The sequence below is a fragment of the Scyliorhinus torazame genome, chromosome 29, assembly GCF_047496885.1.
Source record: "Scyliorhinus torazame isolate Kashiwa2021f chromosome 29, sScyTor2.1, whole genome shotgun sequence".
Lineage (NCBI taxonomy): Eukaryota > Metazoa > Chordata > Chondrichthyes > Carcharhiniformes > Scyliorhinidae > Scyliorhinus > Scyliorhinus torazame.
Genome location: NC_092735.1, coordinates 7,091,028 through 7,111,053, shown reverse-complemented (window position 1 = coordinate 7,111,053; position 20,026 = coordinate 7,091,028). Strand labels below are relative to the sequence as shown.

Here is a 20,026-nt window from a genome sequence, read left to right as displayed (position 1 = left end):
GGTTTCCTCCGGGTGCTCCGGTTTCCTCCCATAGTCCAAAGATGTGCAGGTTAGGTGGATTGGCCATGATAAATTGCCCTTAGTGTCCAAAATTGCCCTTAGTGTTGGGTGGAGGTGTTGACTATGGATAGGGTGCCCTTTCCAAGAGCCGGTGCAGACTCAATGGGCCGAATGGCCTCCTTCTGCACTGTAAATTCAATGATAATCTATGATTAATCTAGGACAAAGGTTCGGTACAACACCGTGGGCCGAAGGGCCTGTTCTGTGCTGTATTTTTCTATGTTCTATATAGCATCCGTAGCATAGAAAAGTGCCCCAAGGCACCTCAAAAGACACAAGGAAAACGGGTACCCAGTAAAAGGAAGAAAGAAAATGAATGAAATGAATGAGGGACTGAGGGGTGATCAGAAGTTGGGTCAAAGGAAGTGGAGGCATGGTGGGTTTAGGCAGGCAATTGCATTCAGCAAGCTGACCAACAGTGGAGAGCTGCAGTCAAACCAGATCCTGTGTATGGCAGAAGAGCTGTTCTAAAAAATAGAATATTGAATGACAAGCGGGACAGGAAGTTTGGTTGATTGTTACCTCCACTTCTGCACCAAATCCAATCTTACTTTAGACAAAGAGTTAACCATCACTTGCTGAATGAACTTTGCTGAAGCATGCAGGAAATCTTGTTTGTTTGCTAGAATTGCTGTGCAATTTCTTACGGGTCTGGCGTTCACACAATGTTTTAAAGTTGTCTTCAGTAGCAGCATCATTGCCCCCATCATTTCTCCAAAGAGTTAACTTATGCCCCCCCAAAAGTTACATCATAACGAGAAGGAGAAAACAGGCAAACACTATGGGCAGGATGATTTCAGAGGCTTGTGAATATTTAGTTGTAAGAAAATATTGGGAATGACTACAAGATTCGGTTTGAGAGATTGGTAGAAACAACAGGTCCCATACTTATTTCAAAATCAGAGACTAAAATTGTGCAATTTATATTAAATTCCCCCTCAAAACCTTTGCCTCATCTTTATCGTACAAATTATGAAACATTACAAAATTAACTTAGTCATATAACATGACAAGAGTCAGTGGTGAAGCTTTTATTTGTTCTTTGGAATTTGGGTATTGTTGGCAAGACCATTGTCTGCTGAGCATCCCTAACTGCCCTTGAACGGAGTGACTTGCTGGGCCATTTCAGAGGGCTGTTAAAAGTCAACCACATTGACGTGGATCTGGAGTCACATGCAGGCCAGGCAAGGATGGCAGATTTCCTTCACTAAAGGACACTAGTGAACCACATAGGTTTTTAAATGGCAATTGATGATAGTGTAATTTTATGATCAGCATTACGGAGGCTAGATTTCAATTCCAGATTTTATTAATTAAAATTAAATTCCACCAGCTACCATGGTGGGATTTGAACGCATGTTTCTAAAGCACTAGCCTGGGCCGCTTAATTACTAGTCCAGTCAACTATGCTATTTGCACGCACTTTTTAAAACTTGGCTTCAAAAAAGGGAGCAGACATTCTGATGTTGCTTCTAAAAACAAAGTGTCAGGTTCAATCCTGGTCTGTGCTGAATTAGCTGATCACATAAGAACATAAGAACTAGGAACAGGAGTAGGCCATCTGGCCCCTCGAGCCTGCTCCGCCATTCAATGAGATCATGGCTGATCTTTGTGGACTCAGCTCCACTCTCCGGCCCGTACACCATATCCCCGAATCCCTTTATTCTTTAGAAAGGTATCTATCTTTTTCTTAAAAATGTTTAAAGAAGGAGCCTCAACTGCTTCACTGGGCAAGAAATTCCAGAGATTCACAACCCTTTGGGTGAAGAAGTTCCTCCTAAACTCGGTCCTAAATCTACTTCCCCTTATTTTGAGGCTATTCAGGGATGCACCTTGCTGCTGTTCAATTATCCCAAATGGAAGGTAAACTACACACCTTTGAAAATTTGACTTTTGGACAAGATAGGAGGGCAGCTGGATTCTGAGGAATTGTACACAATATATGAGCCGAATGGCCTCCTCCTGCACTGTAGGAATTCGATGGTACATCACGACACCAAGGACCCGGGTTCGATCCCGACCCCGGGTCATTGTCCGTGTAGAGTTTGCACATTCTCCTTGTGTCTGCGTGGGTCTCACCTCCACAACCCAAAGGTGTGCAGGGTAGGTGGATTGGTCACACTAAATTGCCCCTTAATTGGATTATTTTTTAAAATTCAGAGGTGAACAGTTGAGGAGAGGGAAAAGTTTGTTAAAAGGAATAAGTGTCCACTTGGGAAAGATAGCAGGGTATCAAGGTATGTAGAATTATATTTCCACAACCAGTGCCTTCCAAAAGATCAAAGGAAAAACTAATGCAGATAATAATTCATTCATGAAATTTAAGCTACTGAAATTAAAAAGCTGGCAACAACAGTCACAAATATATACAATTAGGGCGGCACGGTGGCATTGCTGCCTCACGGCGCCGAGGTCGCAGGTTCGATCCCGGCTCTGGGTCACTGTCCGTGTAGAGTTTGCACATTCTCCCCGTGTGTGTTTCACCCCCACAACCCAAAGATGCGCAGTGTAGGTGGATTGGCCATGCTAAATTGCCCCTAAATTGGAAAAAATGAATTGGGTACTCTAAATTTATAAAAGAGAAAAAAACCCAAATATATACAGTTACAGGCTCCAGCTCATCAGTTTAAAGATGTGCGTTGTATTATTTGGGAGAGGTGGCAGAAAATAGGGTAATATTCTGTCATGTATGATAGTTGTATCAAATACCTATGTCTGGGGTAGTTAACGAAACTGTAACAATGCTTAAATGGCTTTTTAAAGAGATTTATCACTGGCGTTTGTGGCTGTTACTTGATAATTTGTACAAAGTGACTTTCATGCCATGCTGACTGAGCACATAGTATTAGTATTTCGAAATTAATTCTGAAGTTATTGGCAATGAAACTTTCCAACCTGTAAATGGGAACAATAGCACTGAATATTTCAAAACTAGAGTGTTTTTGACTCAGTAGTACAACTCCTACAACACAAATGGAACTGTGCAGCAAACAGCGCATCACAAAATGTTTACAAACTATTCCTAGTCATTTTAACATGCATTTTTTTGAATTGGTAATAATATGCCTATGTTTATTGGGGTGGGGGAGGGGGGGTGGGTGGGGAGTAGAGAGAAGAGAGAGGGAAGAAAACAATTTCCTTGGGCTACATGGACAACAGATGGTACCTGCACCTCTGCATAAGAACAAAAGGAGGGAAAGCACCCCCTCACTGAGCTCAGCAGCCAACAGCACGCTAATCCCAGCCCCAGTTCCATGCTTACCCATTCAACTGAAAGAGAAACCGCTCCGCCCAGGGCACACTTTCATTGTTTAAAAAGAGATCTGTCCCTTAGGAACCAACAACCAGAGCAACAGCTATATTTTCTTCATTTTACACCATAGCTGTTACAAATTCACTGAAATTGAATGCACACAAGCAGTTCCCATTCTCTTTGTGTCCTTCAAAAGCACACAAAGAAGTCAGAGAAATGCACGAAAGCCAAGACTTCCCTTTTATTTAAAGGCGATTAGTATCCAATTATTTCTCAGTTAGGTAGAATTTCAATATTTGACATAGTTCAGCTAAAAGATACAAAATATTTAGAAATAAATTAAATTCAATGGCACGGAAATTAAGGTCATGTTGCAATTTTAGACTGTAATTCTTAGTCTGACATTCTCAAAAAGCAGATGCTTGGATTACACCATCCAAGTGCAAACATCTTAAACAGGATTCCATACTCAAGTTTTAAAAATGGTTAAATTAACGGGTGCTTGATGGAAGTTACCACATTAGAAATGCAAAATATGCTTTCACTCAAGACATTTACTGGTACGTAGAGTGGCACGAGGACAGATTCAACGAAACTCATGGCCTGTACTGTTCAAGTCAAAATCAGCATTAATGGCACCCCACCCATGATTAACCTGATTCGCTATCCAACAAGGGGTGTATCAGAGGCGGAGGGTAACTTCTGTAGCTTTCATCTAGTCTTTTCAATCTCCACTGACAAAGAATAGGAAAATTGAGCACTATTCACCAAAAGAAAAAAGTTCAGAACAATCATTACCATCCCCACAATTTTATTTCCCCACTCCCAAGTTGATTGCTGGTGTTAGGATCTTGTTTCAGGGTCATTGATTTTGTTAAAATAAATTTAGAGTACGCCATTCATTTTTTCCAGTTAAGGCGCAATTTAGCGTGACCAATCCACCTACCCTGCACATCTTTTGGTTGGGGGGGTGAAACCCACGCAGACACGGGCAGAATGCGCAAACTCCACATGGACAGTGACCCAGAGCCGGGATCGAACCTGGGACCTCGGCGCCGTGAGGCAGCAGTGCTAACCACTGTGCCACCGTGCTGCCCATTCACAGTCATTGATGACCACAAAATACAAGCATTTTGCCTCACCCGTGGTCAACCCGTCTACCGAAGTCTCTGGTATACTTGCACATTAAGGATGGACACGGTATTGAAGGGTGGCTATATCACAACATAAAATGTTAATTTCAACAACACTAGGATTTAGGAGAGACTGAAATAGCACCAGTCAGTTCTGTGTTGCTTTTCTCTTCCACTGGCTTAAGTGAAATAGACTACCCATTTTTGTAATTGCCCAATTGATATACATCCTTCCTCTAGGAAGAAAAAACGAATTCTACCCCCTTGATCCCAAAGTTTAAAAAAAAAAATTCCAATTAAGGAGCAATTTAGCGTGGTCAATCCACCTACCCTGCACATCATTTTGGATTGTGGGGATGAAACCCACGCAGGCACGGGGAGATGTACAAACCCAGGGTGGGTTCAAACTCAGGTCCTTGGCGCCGAGAGATAGCAGAGCTAACCACTGCGCCACCCAACAGTTATTTGTTTTGAGGAGCGTTGGATTCTTAGTGCGTCCATTTGTACAGATTTCATTGTCGTTTCTAAAAACTTCATTTTATTTTTATGCTTTGCAATTTTTTTTCCCGACCCTCCAGCTCCTATTATAATCTTCAATTTCTACGTGGCAGCTGCCCTGTATTTCATAAACCTTGATATTTTATGAGAAAGTCAATTTTCAATAATTTGACTGGTTAATAGTCGCAGTATGATATTTAATTTTTTTTGTCTAAACATCAAACAATCTCATTGGCTGCTAATAAGCTAACAAATCCAACCCCCCTCACAAGATTGGCCCCTATGGCTCTCAATCAAAGCAAGTGAATCAAACCAGGTTAGGTGGCGCAAGAATTACATTTCTATCCTTGCAGTGCCTAAGGATTAGCTAACGTGCCTTCAAATAATTCTATTTTCCACTGGAACGTTTCCTCAACTTATCTTTTATCAGCTTCCCAAGAATTCATCTTTCTGTAATCTCTCGCTTTTATTTTCCGTAGTCGAAGGTTCAACTTTAGCAGTAAGATGCGGTGACAAGGAAATCCTCCCCTATGGGCACTACAACATACCTGGAGTGGGAATCTACCGCCATCATCACTGATAGCTAATATAAAGAACATTGCTAGACTTTTGCAGCTCTTTGCAACACTTTGTATTCAAATCTCAAAAAGAACTGACCATGTGTCTCACTTTACATCTGCTCCAATGTCCACCTCCGAGCAGCAAAGAAGCATCCTCGCAAGTGAACTTTGCCATCACTGGGTTAGGATAAGAATGTTCCAACTCAGTACGCGACAGCCAGTTTTCCTAAAGTTACTTCTGGTACTTTTTGGAAGCTCTACTTCTTGTTTTATATTAAACGCTAGACAACTTTAAGATATAATGTTTGGATTGAAAGTCCAAAGCAGATCTGGCAAGTAGTTGAGTCACAAATTAGAAAAAGGCAATTTGAACAATTTCCATGTCCTTATGCAGCACAGAATGGACCATCAGTTGAAGCCATAGTAGGTGGAGTAGCCATCCTCTCCTCTAATTTTAAGCAACTAAGGATCCATCTACTGCTTGGGCCTGTATACAACAGATTGATCTTAGTCAATTTTAGCTCATTACCTCGAGGCGAAAGGTCCGGATTTCTTAATTAATGAGTAATTCTTTCAAAAAAGTTAATAGAAGTACCATTGAAGCTGAATAGAGTGCTTAGACACAAAAACCAAGAGTGCACAGCTGAAAACACTAGAGAGAAAAACTAGAACATAGGCAGAATGCATGCCAACCATTGTAGAATGTACAATGCAAATATAGACAGCAAACTAATTGTTGAGTGTGCCATTTTGTCTCTCTGGATACAAGTTCAGTAGTTTCTAATTTTCTCCTCTCCCAAAAGCCAATTATTGTTAGAGTTACTCTCTGGTGTCTCAGTCAAGTAACTATCCTTGCTGGATATGGGACATAATTTTAAGGTGATTGGAGGAAGGGGAGATGTCAGAGGTAGGTTCTTTACACCGAGAGTGGTGGGTGCGTGGAATGCACTACCTGCGGAGGTGGTGGAGTCAGAGTTATTAGGGACATTTAAGTGACTCTTGGACAGGCACTTGGAAAGCAATAAATTGACGGGGTGTAGGTTAGGTTGATCTTGGATTAGAATATATGGTCGGCACAACATCGTGGGCCGAAGGGACTGTACTGTGCTGCACGATTCTATGTTCTATGTGACTTTTTACAAGTTACTCCTATGATAAATTAGGACCAAGCCCAATCCTGTTGATCAGACCAGCCACTATTAAATAATTATCAGAAGAATGACCCTATGCTGATTTCCCCCATTACCTACCCAGTTCAGTAAAGTCAAACACAGCATTCTAGGTATTTGTGAATACCTGAGATCAGTGAAACTAGCATGGAATGAACCTAGGATCTTCTAGTCTTTATGACTTAGTTAACATTGGACAGTGCTTTTACCTGTTTGGTCATTGGCGCAGTCCAATTCTTAACTTGCAACAGAGAAAATCAGAAGAGATGGATGAATTTATAATTGTAGGAGATCAAAGAGGAGTGTTTACCTGCTCGATTTACTACTGAAACCTCCAAATGTTGTTTGCGTAGAAAGGAGTTAAACATGTCACATTTCATTAGTGTTACCTTAATTACGAACATCACATATGCTTCAAGGTGCAAAATGTTCAGTTCTTACCTTACTCATTGCCCCAGGTTGGGGTCCTTTGAGACCTGCTGCCATCGGAGGTGATCCCTGGGATAACGTATCTGCAAGTAGGTTGTTTGCATTGGACAGGTTTGAGTACTGCAAGGGTCTGCCCCTTCCAGCAGCAAGAGAACCGTTCATTACTTGTCCCTGCATCATGCCCGGAGCATTGCCACTGTTCATCAGGGCTGGATTCATATTAGCATTCATGTTCATGCCAGCCTGGTTGGTTGGGCTGTTTACACTAGGCATCAGACCCGTTGCTGACGTATGAAGCTGATCGTGTTTCTGTGGGTTCACAGACTGTGGTGTCGGAGGTCTCTGATTTGCTCCACTCGCTCCCATTCCCAGATTAGGAGGGGATGTAAGACCACCTTGAGTTAGGGGACTCTTTACCATACTAGTTAAGCTTCCTATACTGGGACTGTTCTGTTGACTTTGGCTGCCTACCGAATGCACTGGACTATCCATGGAGCGAGATGAGGCACCACCGGAGCTGACTGCCCCATGTCCCATATTGATACTGGAACCACTGCCTCTCAGAAGTTCTGACAGTTGTTTGTGCTTTGAGGCGGCATCCTGCACCATGCCAACCCCAGTAAGCTGAGCCAGGTCACCACCATTGGTCAGTCCTAATGGATCTGAACGGATCAGTTCATCTGGTAGATCATTCTCAAGATCAAATAAGGATCCAAAATCTGAAAAGAAAACAAAAGAAAAATTACAAATGACTATTTTCAGGATGTCTACAATTGCAAGTTCTCATTTTCTACATTGAAGGAGACCATGAACCAATTGGAACAAGGGGAAAGGGTAGGGATTTGCAGGAATAAAAAGGGTAAATTGGACTGGTCCTAGGCTGCTATTAAATATTATTGTTGAGTGGCTGCAAGGAGGTTTGGGAACGAGTGTAAATGCCACATCCAATATTTGCCTTATTTTCTTCGCCATCTTGGAGAACTAGTTTCTACTTTGCACGGGCCCAAGTACTACAGGCCCAGACTGAGAATTCACAAGAGAAATTAAACTGCATACCTCAATTATGTAAAAACATGTATTAGTTTTAGAGTACCACTAAGCCACCAATTAATTATACTTTGTTAAAATCTGACACTACAGCATAATCACAGAATAATACAGCAGAGGACCTTCGGCCCATCGAGTCTGCACCGGCGCACGAAAAACACGGGACCTGCCTATCTAATCCCATTTGCCAGCACTTGGCCCATAGTCTTAAATGTTATGATGTGCCAAGTGCTCATCCAGGTACTTTTTAAAAGGGTGTGAGGCAACCCGCCTCTACCACCCTCCCAGGCAGTGCATTCCAAACCGTCACCACCCTGTGGGTAAAAAGATTTTTCCTCAAATCCCCCTAAATCTCATGCCCTCACCTTGAACTTGCGTCCCCTCATAACTGACCCTTCAACTAAGGGGAACGGTTGCTCCCTATCCACCCTGTTAATCCCTCATAATCTTGCACACCTCAAATTGTGGTGGCTCCAGATCTGATTAACAAGGTTTTTGAGGAATGTTATGAGAGGTTGTACAGGTCAGAGCCACCTGGGGGAGACCGAGAGATGCAGGAATTTCTAGATGGGTTGGAGTACCCGAGGTTAGGGGAGGGGGACAGGGCTACATTAGGAGGAGCGATAGTGGAGCAGGAGATAAAGGATGCGATTCGGAGGATGCAGTCGGGGAAGGTGGCAGGGCCGGATGGGTTTCCAGTGGAATATTATAAAAAATTCAAAGATAAGCTGGCACCCCTGATGGTGGGGATGTTTGAGGAGGCGAACTTTAGGGCAGGCATCGATTTCCCTGTTGCTAAAAAAAAATAAGGATCCGACGGAGTGTGGGTCGTATAGGCCCATATCGCTTCTGAATGTGGACACAAAAGTATTGGCGAAGGTACTGGCGGGTAGGCTGGAGGAGTGCCTCCCGAAGGTGACAGGTGAAGATTAGATGGGGTTCGTGAGAGGGAGGCAGCTCTTTTCAAATGTTAGAACGGTATTGAACGTGGTTATGGCACCGGCGGAGGGGAAGGAAACAGAGGTGGTTGTGGTATTGGACACTGAGAAGGTGTTTGATCGGGTAGAATGGGGGCACTTGATGGCAGTTCTGGAGCGGTTTGGGATTGGACCAAGATTTGTGAACTGGGTAAAGCTACTATATAAGGAGCCGAGAGCGAGTGTCCGCACAAACATCAGCTCGAGGTACTTCTCTCCACCGTCGGACGAGGCAAGGATGTCCTATGTCCCCCCTCCTGCTGTTTGCACTCGCGATTGAGCCATTGGCCATCGCATTAATAAGTTTGGGGGTATGGAAAGGAATAGTGCGGGGGAAGGGATAGAGCATAGGGTGTCCTTATATGCCGATGACTTGTTGTTATACGTGTCGGAACCGAGTGTGTCAATAGGGGGAATATTGGAGCTACTTCGAGTGTTTGGGTCTTTCTCAGGGTACAAAGCAAATCTAGAGTGAGTATTTTGTGGTGTCTCGGCCAGGGATGGGGGGCAGGGGTGGGGGGGGGGGGGGGCTGCCATTCCGTATGGCAGGGACTCACTTTAGGTATCTGGGGGTGCAGGTTGCCTGGGAGTGTGGGGGGGCTCCACAGGGACAACATTTCTAGTTTGGTGAGGAGAGTGAAAGCTGATCTGGCAAGGTGGGATGGTCTCCCTCTGTCACTGGCGGGTCGGGTACAGGCGGTTAAAATGAACGTGTTGCCGCGATTTCGGTTTATTTTTCAACGCCTGCCGATTTTCCTGACAAAGGCTTTTTTCAGAGAGATTGCGGAAAGGATTACGTCATTCATATGGGGAGGGAAGGTGGCCAGAGTTAGAAAGGTGCTGCTACAGAGGGGAAGGCAGGCAGGGGGTTTGGGTCTTCCAAACCTGATGTATTACCACTAGGCGGCGAATGTGGAGAAGGTGCGGAGCTGGGTCAGGGGGGTTGATTCTCAGTGGGTCAGAATGGAGGACAGTTTGCGCAGGGGGTCGGGATTGAAAGCACTAACAGCGCCGCTCCAGATAGCCCCAGCGGTTTACGGGGCTATTTTGGAAGAGGAGAAGGCACCACTGGAAGGGATCAAAGCAAAGTGGGAGGAAGAGTTGGGAGAGGATTATGGAGGAGGGGTACTGGTGTGAGGTGCTCCGGAGAGTAAATGCCTCCACCTCGTGTGCGAGGTTGGGGCTGATACAGCTGAAGGTGGTATACAGAGCACACCTCGCGAGGATGAGCTGATTCTTTGAAGGAGTAGAAGATGTGTGTGAACGTTGCCGGGGGGGGGGGGGGGGGGGCTGCTAATCACGTTCATATGTTTTGGTCCTGTCCAAAGCTAGAGGATTACTGGAAGGAGGTGTTTAGGGTAATTTCTAAAGTGGTGCACGTGAAACTGGACCCAGGCCCCCGGGAGGCCATATTCAGGGTGTCGGACCAGCCAGGGTTGGAAACGGGTGCGGAGGCAGATGTTGTAGCCTTCGCCCTGTTGATCGCCCGAAGGCGGATCCTGATGGGTTGGAGAGCAATCTCTCTACCCTGTGCCCTGGCGTGGCGGGGGACCTGTTGGAATTCTTGACTCTTGAGAAGGTTAAGTTTGAACTGAGGGGAAGGATGGAGGGATTCTACAATTCATGGGCATTATTAATTATGCACTTTCAAGAACTGGATAACATCGAACATTAGTTGGGGGTGGTGGGGGGGGGGGGGGGGGGGGGGGGGGGGTGAGGGCAGTGTGTGTTAATGGTGACTATGGGTGATTCCCGATTCCTTTTTGTCATTTGTTTATGTGAACATGCGGGCTAATGTTTGGGGTTTGGTGGGAGGATGGGATCGTTGTTATTGATATGGGGATTGACATATTTGTTACTGATTATTGTTTATTGTTGGTGGGTGTAAATTTGGGAGAAAATGTGTAAAAGGAGAATAAAAAAATATTTTGTACACCTCGATTAGATCACCCCCCAGTCTTCTCTGCTCCAGAGAAAACAACCCAAGCCTATCCAACCTCTCTTTGTAACTTCAATGTTCCACCCCATTTTTGAATGCTGGAAATTTGCATAGCATTGCACGAAACCGTACACTGGGAAGATAAAGATTCACTACAGTAAGTTAAAAATCCACCAATTTATCTTGTAATAGTACGAATTTCCTTTTCAATGTTATTTTCTTACGCATCCTTCTTCCCTTAATCTTTCCAAGCCATACAAGTTCTGCAGTGAAGACAGGTTTCAGCAGGAGACAGGCTTCCTGCACCCAATGTTGAAGATAATACTTCTTCAATCACCACCCACCCAAGGCAAAGCATTTGATTGACAATAGCAACCATGCTTAGGTTAGGAACTTTCAATTGTTAGCAAGAGATGTAACCCCATGTCCAATCATTCCAGATCACGTTAATATTTCAGAATGCAGCAACATTGAGACATAAGGAAATGTCGCTGTTATTCAGGATTTCCATTTCAACTGCAGCTAATTACAAGTTCATTACGCAAGACAATTCAAATATATCACAATACAACTTAACAAATACTAGTATCCATTGCTAGTTCTATGCCTGCTTTGAACAGTCAGCCAATACATCAGTGCCACCCACCCCAACAACCCTGGACACACCCATACCCACTATTACAGCCTCAGAGGTAAGGGCTGCCTTCTTGAAAGTGAAGCCGCGGAAAGCGATGGGCCCTGACGGAGTCCCTGGGCAAGCACTCAGATCCTGCACAGACTAACTGGCGAGTGTATTCGCAAATATATTCAACACTTCCGCTCCGTGGTTCCCACCTCCTTCAAGAAGACCACCATAATACCAGTACCAAAGAAAAACAAGATAGCCTGCCTCCATGACTACTGACCGGTGGACCCGACATCTGTTATCACGAAATACTTCGAACGGCAAGTCATGAGACGGATCAGCGGCAGCTCCCCAGACGGTCTCGATCCATTGCAGTTCGCCTGTCGCAGCAACCGGTCCACAGCAGATGCCATCTTCCTGGCCCTACAATCAACACTCGAACATCTCGACATCAAGGACACCTACATCAGACTACTGTTCATTGACTACAGCTCCACCTTCAACACCATTATCCCGACAAGACCAATAACCAAACTCTGCAATCTTGGACTTGACCCCTCCCTGTGCAGCTGGATCCTGGACTTCCTCACCAACAGACCGCAATCTGTCAGGATCGGTAACAGCACCTCCTCCACATTAGTCCTCAACACCGGGGCCCCACAAGGATGTGTGCTCAGTCACCTACTGGACACTCTATACACACACAACTGTGTGGCAAGATTTAACTCCAATTCGATCTATAAGTTTGCGGATGATACGACTGTGGTGGGTCGTATCTCAAACAACGAGTCAGACTGCAGAAGGGAGATAGATTACTTGGTTGCATGGTGTACCGAAAAGAACCTCTCTCTAAATGTCAGCAAAACCAAGGAATCATCAACTTCAGTAAGCGTAGTGCGACACAACGCCCCCTTCTACAACAATGGCTCCGAAGTGGCGATGGTAATTTCCTGGGGGTCACCATCACTCACATTGATGCAACAGTCAAGAAAGCCCAACGTCTCTACTTCTACGAAAGCTAAAGAAATTCGGCATGTCTGCATCGACCCTCACAAACTTCTACAAATGTGCCAGAGAGAGCATCCTATCCAGCTGCATCACAATTTTGTATGGCAACTGCTCGGCCCAAGGTCGCAAGCAACTGCAGAATGTCGTGAACTCAGCCCAACGCATCACACAAGCTTGCCAGCCTCCGATTGATTCTGTCTGCACCTCCCGCTGCCCCAGGAAGGCAGACAGCATTGTCAGAGACCCCTCCAACCCAGGCTTTGCGTTCTTCCAGGCCCTTCCATCAGGCAGAAGATACAGAAGTCTGGAGACCCGCACATCCAGACATAGGAACAGCTTCTTCCTCACAGCTGCAAGACTCAATGACTCTCTCTCAAACTGATCTGTTCCCTGTAAGACACTATTCACGATGCCCTATGCTGCTCTTGCTCATGTTGTATTTGCTTTGTTTGGCCCTTGTTCCACACTGTAACCAATTATTTATTTGTTGGACTTCCAGTTGCGGCGATGACCAGCTAAGCTGCACATTTCGGCACCTCCCGTTTCAACGGACTTTTGGGCGCTTATCGGGAGCCCCAACGGAAATTTTTTACAACAAAACCCAGTGTGAGGTGACAAAGGAAGAAGTCCCCCCGGGTGTGGATGGAAAGGAGCGACAGCAGTGTCCAGATTGCGGAGGATCCTCTGGAGCAGCGGCAGGAAAGAGAAGGGAGAAGCAAGATGGCGGCCGAGGGAGCCCAGATGGTATGGGGCCCGGAACAGCAGGAGTTCCTCCGACGATGTGTGGAGGAGCTCAAGAAAGAGGTGCTGGCGCCGATGTTACTGGCAATCGAGGCATTGAAGGAAACACAAAAGGTCCAGGCGATGGAACTCCGTGGAGTGAAGGCAAAGGCAGCCGAGAACGAAGACGAGATACAGGGCCTGGTGGTAAAAACGGAGACGCACGAGGCACTACATAAGAGGTGCATAGAAAGGCTGGAAGCCCTGGAGAACAGCTCGAGGAGGAAGAATCTAAGGATTTTAGGTCTCCCCGAAGGGAGAGAGGGAGCTGATGCTGGGGTGTATGTGAGTACGATGCTCCATACTCTAATGGGAGCTGAGGCCCCAACGGGCCCCCTGGAAGTGGAGAGAGCGTACCGGGTCCTTGTGAGAAGACCAAAGGCAGGGGAATCACCACGAGCAATAGTGGTGAGGCTCCATCGCTACAGGGACAGGGAGATGGTCCTGAGTTGGGCTAAGAGGACACGGAGCAGCAAGTGGGAGAACGCGGTGATACGCGTATATCAAGATTGGAGTGCGGAGGTGGCGAGAAGGAGGGCGAGCTTCAATCGGGCCAAGGTGGTGCTCCATAGGAAGAAAGTCAAATTTGGGATGCTGCAGCCGGCAAGATTGTGGGTCACACACCAGGGCAAACACCACTACTTCGAGACGGCGGAGGAGGCATGGACATTCATTCAGGAAGAGAAATTGGACTAGACTTGAGAAATTGATGTCTGAAGAGAGGTAGCGAGGTGGTGGCACAGAAATGTAAAGTGGGGAGAGCTAATATGTAATAATGTTGGACAGGGAATTTTTTCTCTCTCTTCCCCCCCCCCCCCCCCCCCCCCCCCCCCCCACCCCGAGGGGACACACACGAAGAAATGTGGGCGCCGGTGGAAAAGGGGACAGGGAAGGGGAATGAGGGAACTGCGCCATTAGGGGCGGGGCCGAGAGGGAAGCGCGGGTTTTCCCCCGCGCTATGGAAATTGAGGCGGGAAAAAGGGCGCAGGAAGGAAGGAGGCCTCACACGCAGGGAGGTCAAAGGATAAACGGGGGAAGCCAAGGTCAGCCAGAGTTAGCTGACTCCCGGAAGCAATATGGGGGAGCAATCAAGCTACAGGGGAATCTAGCGGGGGCGGGGGGGGGGGGGATTAACTGGGTTGCTGCTGCTGAGGGTAAGGGGGAGCTGATACGAGACGAGGTGGTCGGGACGGGAGGGCGCCGTCTGGGGGACAGACGGGTGGGTGGGACCTGGGTGAGGAGCTGGCTTAAAAAAGGGGATGGCTAGTCGACGAGAGGGGGGGGGGGGGGGTAAATGGCCCCCCAACCCGGCTGATCACATGGAATGTGAGGGGTTTAAATGGGCCGATTAAGAGGGCAAGGGTGTTTGCGCACTTAAAGAGACTGAAGGCGGACGTGGTTATGCTCCAGAAGTCGCACCTGAAATTGGCGGATCAGGTTAGACTAAGGAAAGGATGGGTGGGGCAGGTATTCCACTCAGGGTTAGATGCGAAAAACAGAGGGGTGGCAATACTGGTGGGAAACGGGTATCGTTCGAGGCTAAGACCATAGTGGTGGACAGTGGAGGCAGGTACGTGATGGTGAGTGGCAGATTGCAAGGTGAGGCGGTTGTGCTGGTGAACGTATACGCCCCGAACTGGGATGACGCGGGATTCATGAAGCGAATGCTGGGACGTATCCCGGACCTGGAGGCGGGAAGCTTGGTAATTGGGGGGGGGGGGGGATTTTAACACAGTGCTGGACCGGTCCAGATCCAGGACCGGGAGAAGGCCGGCAGCGGCCAAGGTGCTTCAGGGATTTATGGAGCAGATGGGAGGGGTAGATCCGTGGAGATTTGCCAGACCGATGGGGAAAGAGTTTTCCTTCTTCTCCCACGTCCATAAAGTATACTCCTGGATAGACATTTTTGTCCTGGGAAGGGCGCTGATCCAGAAAGTGGCAGGAACGGAGTACACGGCTATAGCCGTTTCAGATCACACCCCACATTGGGTGGATCTGGATCTAGGAGAGGAAAAGGAGCAGCGCCCACTTTGGAGATTAGACATGGGACTACTGGCGGACGAGGGGGTATGCGGAAGGGTGAGGGGATGCATCAAAAGATACCTGGAGGTCAATGATGGTGGGGAGGTCCAGGTGGGGGTAGCATGGGAAGCGCTGAAGGCAGTGGTTAGAGGAGAGCTGATTTCCATTAGAGCCCACAAGAGGAAACAAGAGGGTAAAGAAAGAGAGAGATTGGTTGGGGAAATTCTGAGGGTGGATAGGCAGTATGCGGAGGCCCCGGATGAAGAGCTATACAGGGAAAGACGAAGACTACAGACGGAGTTTGACCTGCTGACCACGGGAAAGGCGGAGACGCAGTGGAGGAAGGCACAGGGAATACAATATGAATATGGGGAAAAGGCGAGCCGGCTGCTGGCCCAACAACTTCGAAAGAGGGGGGCGGCGAGAGAGATCGGAGGAGTTAGGGATGAAACGGAAAAGATGGAGCAGAGAGCAGGGAAAGTGAACGAGGTGTTCAAGACATTTTATGAGAGGCTGTATAAGTCCCAACCCCCGGAGGGGAAAGAGGGAATGACATACTTTTTGGACCAGCTGGAGTTCCCAAGGGTGGAGGAGCAGGAGGTGGCAGGTCGTGGGGCGCAGATTGAGGTGGAGGAGGTGATCAAAGGAATTGGGAATATGCAAGCAGGGAAGGCCCCGGGACCAGATGGGTTCCCGGTGGAATTTTATAGGAAGTATATGGACCTGCTGGCCCCGCTTCTGGCGAGAACCTTCAATGAGGCTAAGGATAGGGGGACACTACCCCCGACAATGTCAGAGGCGACGATATCGTTAATTCTGAAATGAGACAAAGACCCGCTGCAGTGCGGGTCATACAGACCCATCTCCATCCTAAACGTAGATGCCAAGCTGCTGGCCAAAGTGATGGCGACAAGGATAGAGGAGTGTGTCCCAGGGGTGGTACATGACGACCAGACAGGGTTTGTTAAAGGGAGACAATTGAACGCCAATATACGAAGGTTGCTGGGGGTGATGATGATGCCCCCACCGGAGGGGGAGGCAGAGATAGTGGTGGCGATGGATGCAGAGAAGGCATTCGATAGAGTGGAGTGGGACTATTTGTGGGAAGTGCTGAAGAGATTTGGGTTCGGGGAGGGGTTCATTAGATGGGTTAGACTCCTGCACGGGGCCCCGGTGGCAAGCGTTGTTACAAATAGGCAAAGATCGGGTTACTTCCGATTACATAGGGGTACAAGACAGGGGTGCCCCCTGTCCCCGTTACTGTTCGCGTTGGCAATTGAGCCATTGGCCATAGCGCTGAGGGACTCTCAGAAGTGGAGGGGGGTGCTTAGAGGGGGAAAGGAACATCGAGTGTCACTATATGCAGACGATTTACTGCTATATGTGGCGGACCCAGAAGAGGGGATGCCAGAGGTAATGCAGATAGTCAGGGAGTTTGGGGAGTTCTCGGGATATAAATTAAATATGGGAAAGAGCGAACTTTTTGTGATGCACCCCGGGAAACAGGGCAGGGGGATAGATGCTCTGCCGCTGAGGAGAGTGACAGGGAATTTTCGATACCTGGGGATTCAGGTGGCCAGGAACTGGGGAACCCGACACAAACTTAACCTGACGCGACTGGTAGAGTAGATGGAGGAGGACTTTTAAGAGGTGGGATATGGTGCCCCTGTCATTGGCGGGCAGAGTGCAGGCGGTCAAGATGGTGGTCCTCCCGAGGTTCTTTTCGTGTTTCAGTGCCTCCCCATCCTGATTACCAAGGCCTTTTTTAAAAAAATAGATAGGAGCATTACGAGCTTTGTATGGACGGGAAAGACCCTGAGGGTAAAGAGGAGGTTCCTGCAGCACAGTAGGGACAGAGGGGGATTGGCACTGCCGAGTCTGAGTGACTGCTATTGGGCCGCCAATGTGTCGATGGTCCGTAAGTGGATGAGGGAAGAGGAAGGTGCGGCGTGGAAAAGGCTGGAGATGGCGTCCTGTAAGGGAACAAGCCTGAAAGCGCTGGCGACGGCGCCGCTACCGTTCTCCCCGAAAAGGTACACCACAAATCCAGTGGTGGTGGCGACCTTGAAGATCTGGGGGCAGTGGAGACGACACAGGGGAGTGACGGGTGCCTCGGTGTGGTCCCCGATAAGGAATAACCACAGGTTCATCCCGGGGAGGATAGATGGGGGATTTCAATGTTGGCAGCAAGCAGGAATTAGGAAGCTGAAGGACCTGTTTGTGGACGGGACGTTTGTGAGTTTGGGAGCTTTGGAAGAAAAATATAAGTTGCCACCAGGGAATGCTTTCCGATTTCGGGGGCATGGGTTGGAGAAGGTAAAGTGTCGGAAATATACAGGGAGATGAGAGATGAGGGGGAGACGATGGTAGAGGAGCTGAAGGGAAAATGGGAAGAGGAGCTGGGGGAAGAGATTGAGGAGGGGCTGTGGGCAGATGCCCTAAGCAGGGTAAATTCCTCGTCCTCATGTGCCAGCCTGATTCAATTAAAGGTGCTACACAGGGCGCATATGACGGGAGCAAGACTGAGCAGGTTTTTTGGGGTGGAGGATAGGTGTGGGAGGTGCTCGGGAAGCTCGGCGAACCACACCCACATGTTCTGGTCGTGTCCGGCACTGCACGAGTTCTGGGAGGGTGTGGCAAGAGTGGTCTCAAAGGTGGTGGGGGTCCGGGTCAAACCAAGCTGGGGGTTAGCTATATTTGGGGTTGCAGAAGAACCAGGAGTGCAGGAGGCGAAAGAGGCCGACGTTTTGGCCTTTGCGTCCCTAGTAGCCCGGCGAAGGATTCTACTCATGTGGAAAGAAGCGAAGCCCCTGGGCGTGGAGGCCTGGATAAACGACATGGCAGGGTTCATAAGACTGGAGCAAATAAAATATGCGTTAAGAGGATCGGCTCAGGGGTTCACCAGGCGGTGGAAACCGTTTCTTGATTATCTCGCGGAACGATAATGGAAAAACAGAACAGACAGCAGCAGCAACCCGGGGGGGGGGGTTAATTTGTGTTGTGTTTTTCTTTCTCTCTTTATGCTAGTTGTGGATAATTACTTCTTGTGTAATACTTTTTTCTCATTTGTTGTTAGTTTAATATATTATTTAAATAATGGTTAATGTGCATTTTATTAAGTTGTAAAAATGGAACATTTTTGTTTGAAAAACTTCAATAAAATATATATATTTTTAAAAATTATTTATTTGTCGATGTACTTTGTCGATTATTCTTTTTTGTCTACTGTGAACGTACTGTGTACGTTCCCTTGGCCGCAGAGAAATACTTTTCACGTACTTCGGTTCATGTGACAATAAATCAATCAATAGATTATGCTAATCTTCAGAATTTCAGCTTGCATTGTACAGATTCTATGCATAGACTCAGAGGTTCACAGCACAAAAAAACATTTCTTGGCCCATCATAAGGGTGCCTACAATAATCCAAAACTAAATTGCAATATTTTGGTCTCCCACCTGATCCATTATCTTTCTCTGCTGCAAATTCTGATGGAATACTCCCTACTTGCCTGGATGAGTGCAGCTTCAACGACACTCAAGAAGCTCAACGCTTGATTGGCACCCCATCCACATTCGTTCCCTCCACCACCGGTGCACAGTAGCAGCAGTGTGCACCATCTACAAGATGCACTGCAGAAACTCACCAAGGCTTAGGCAGCACTTTCCAAACCCACGACCACTACCATCTAGAAGGACACGGGCTGCAAATACATGAGAACAACATCACCTGCAAATTCCCCTCAAAAGTCATTCACCATCCTGACTTGGGAATATATCGCCATTCCTTCACTGTACTCTCCGAAAGCTAGTGATTCCAAATAAACCTGCTGGACTTTAACCTGGTGCTCTAAGACTTCTTACTGTGCGCACTCCAATTCAATGCCAGCATCTCCACATCATTCCTTCACTGTCATTGGGTCAAAATCCTGGAACTCCATCCCTAACAGCACTGTGGGTGTACCTAAATATATACCCACAGGTTCAAGAAGGCAGCTCACTATCACCTTCTCAAGGGCAATTAGGGATGGGAAACAAATGCTGGCCTAGCCAGCGACACCCAGACCCTATAAAAATGCATTTTAAAAATCTATCTAATTTTCCCTGAAAATGTTATGGTCTCTGCTCCAACATAGTCTTGGGCACAGCACAATATCCCTCTGTATATACTCGTCATAAGTGCTATTCTTGCTCCACTAGTGGCTATTTTAAATGACTCTTCAGTGTGACGAGTCCCTCAGCAAAAGAGACTTCCTTATTCGCTGTCAAAATTCTTCATAATTTAAAAAAACTAATAAATTACATCTTCGGATTTTGTGCTTCAATGGAAATAGACCCAAATCTCAATTCTCTTTTCGAATAGTTTCCCATCCCTAATATCACTGTGGTGAATCCATGACATCTGCCCACTTAATTTAATACCTTTTGATGATTAAGCACCTAAAACTATGATGCCTAGGTGTCACCTAACTGCTCTAGTACAAAGTTATTATTCCTTTGCTCTAATACTTTCCTCTACTAACAAAA

General features: G+C 47.0%; 1 protein-coding gene across 2 annotated transcripts in view; it reads right to left on the bottom strand.

Moving 5' to 3' along the window:
* ep300b (E1A binding protein p300 b) overlaps positions 1-20,026 on the bottom strand; it is a 141,060-nt gene that overhangs the window by 76,852 nt on the left and 44,182 nt on the right. For both annotated transcript variants that reach the window (XM_072492009.1, XM_072492010.1), the window contains exon 2: positions 7,115-7,821. In XM_072492009.1, the coding sequence (XP_072348110.1) occupies positions 7,115-7,821 (707 nt within the window). The remainder of the gene's footprint in view (positions 1-7,114; positions 7,822-20,026) is intronic.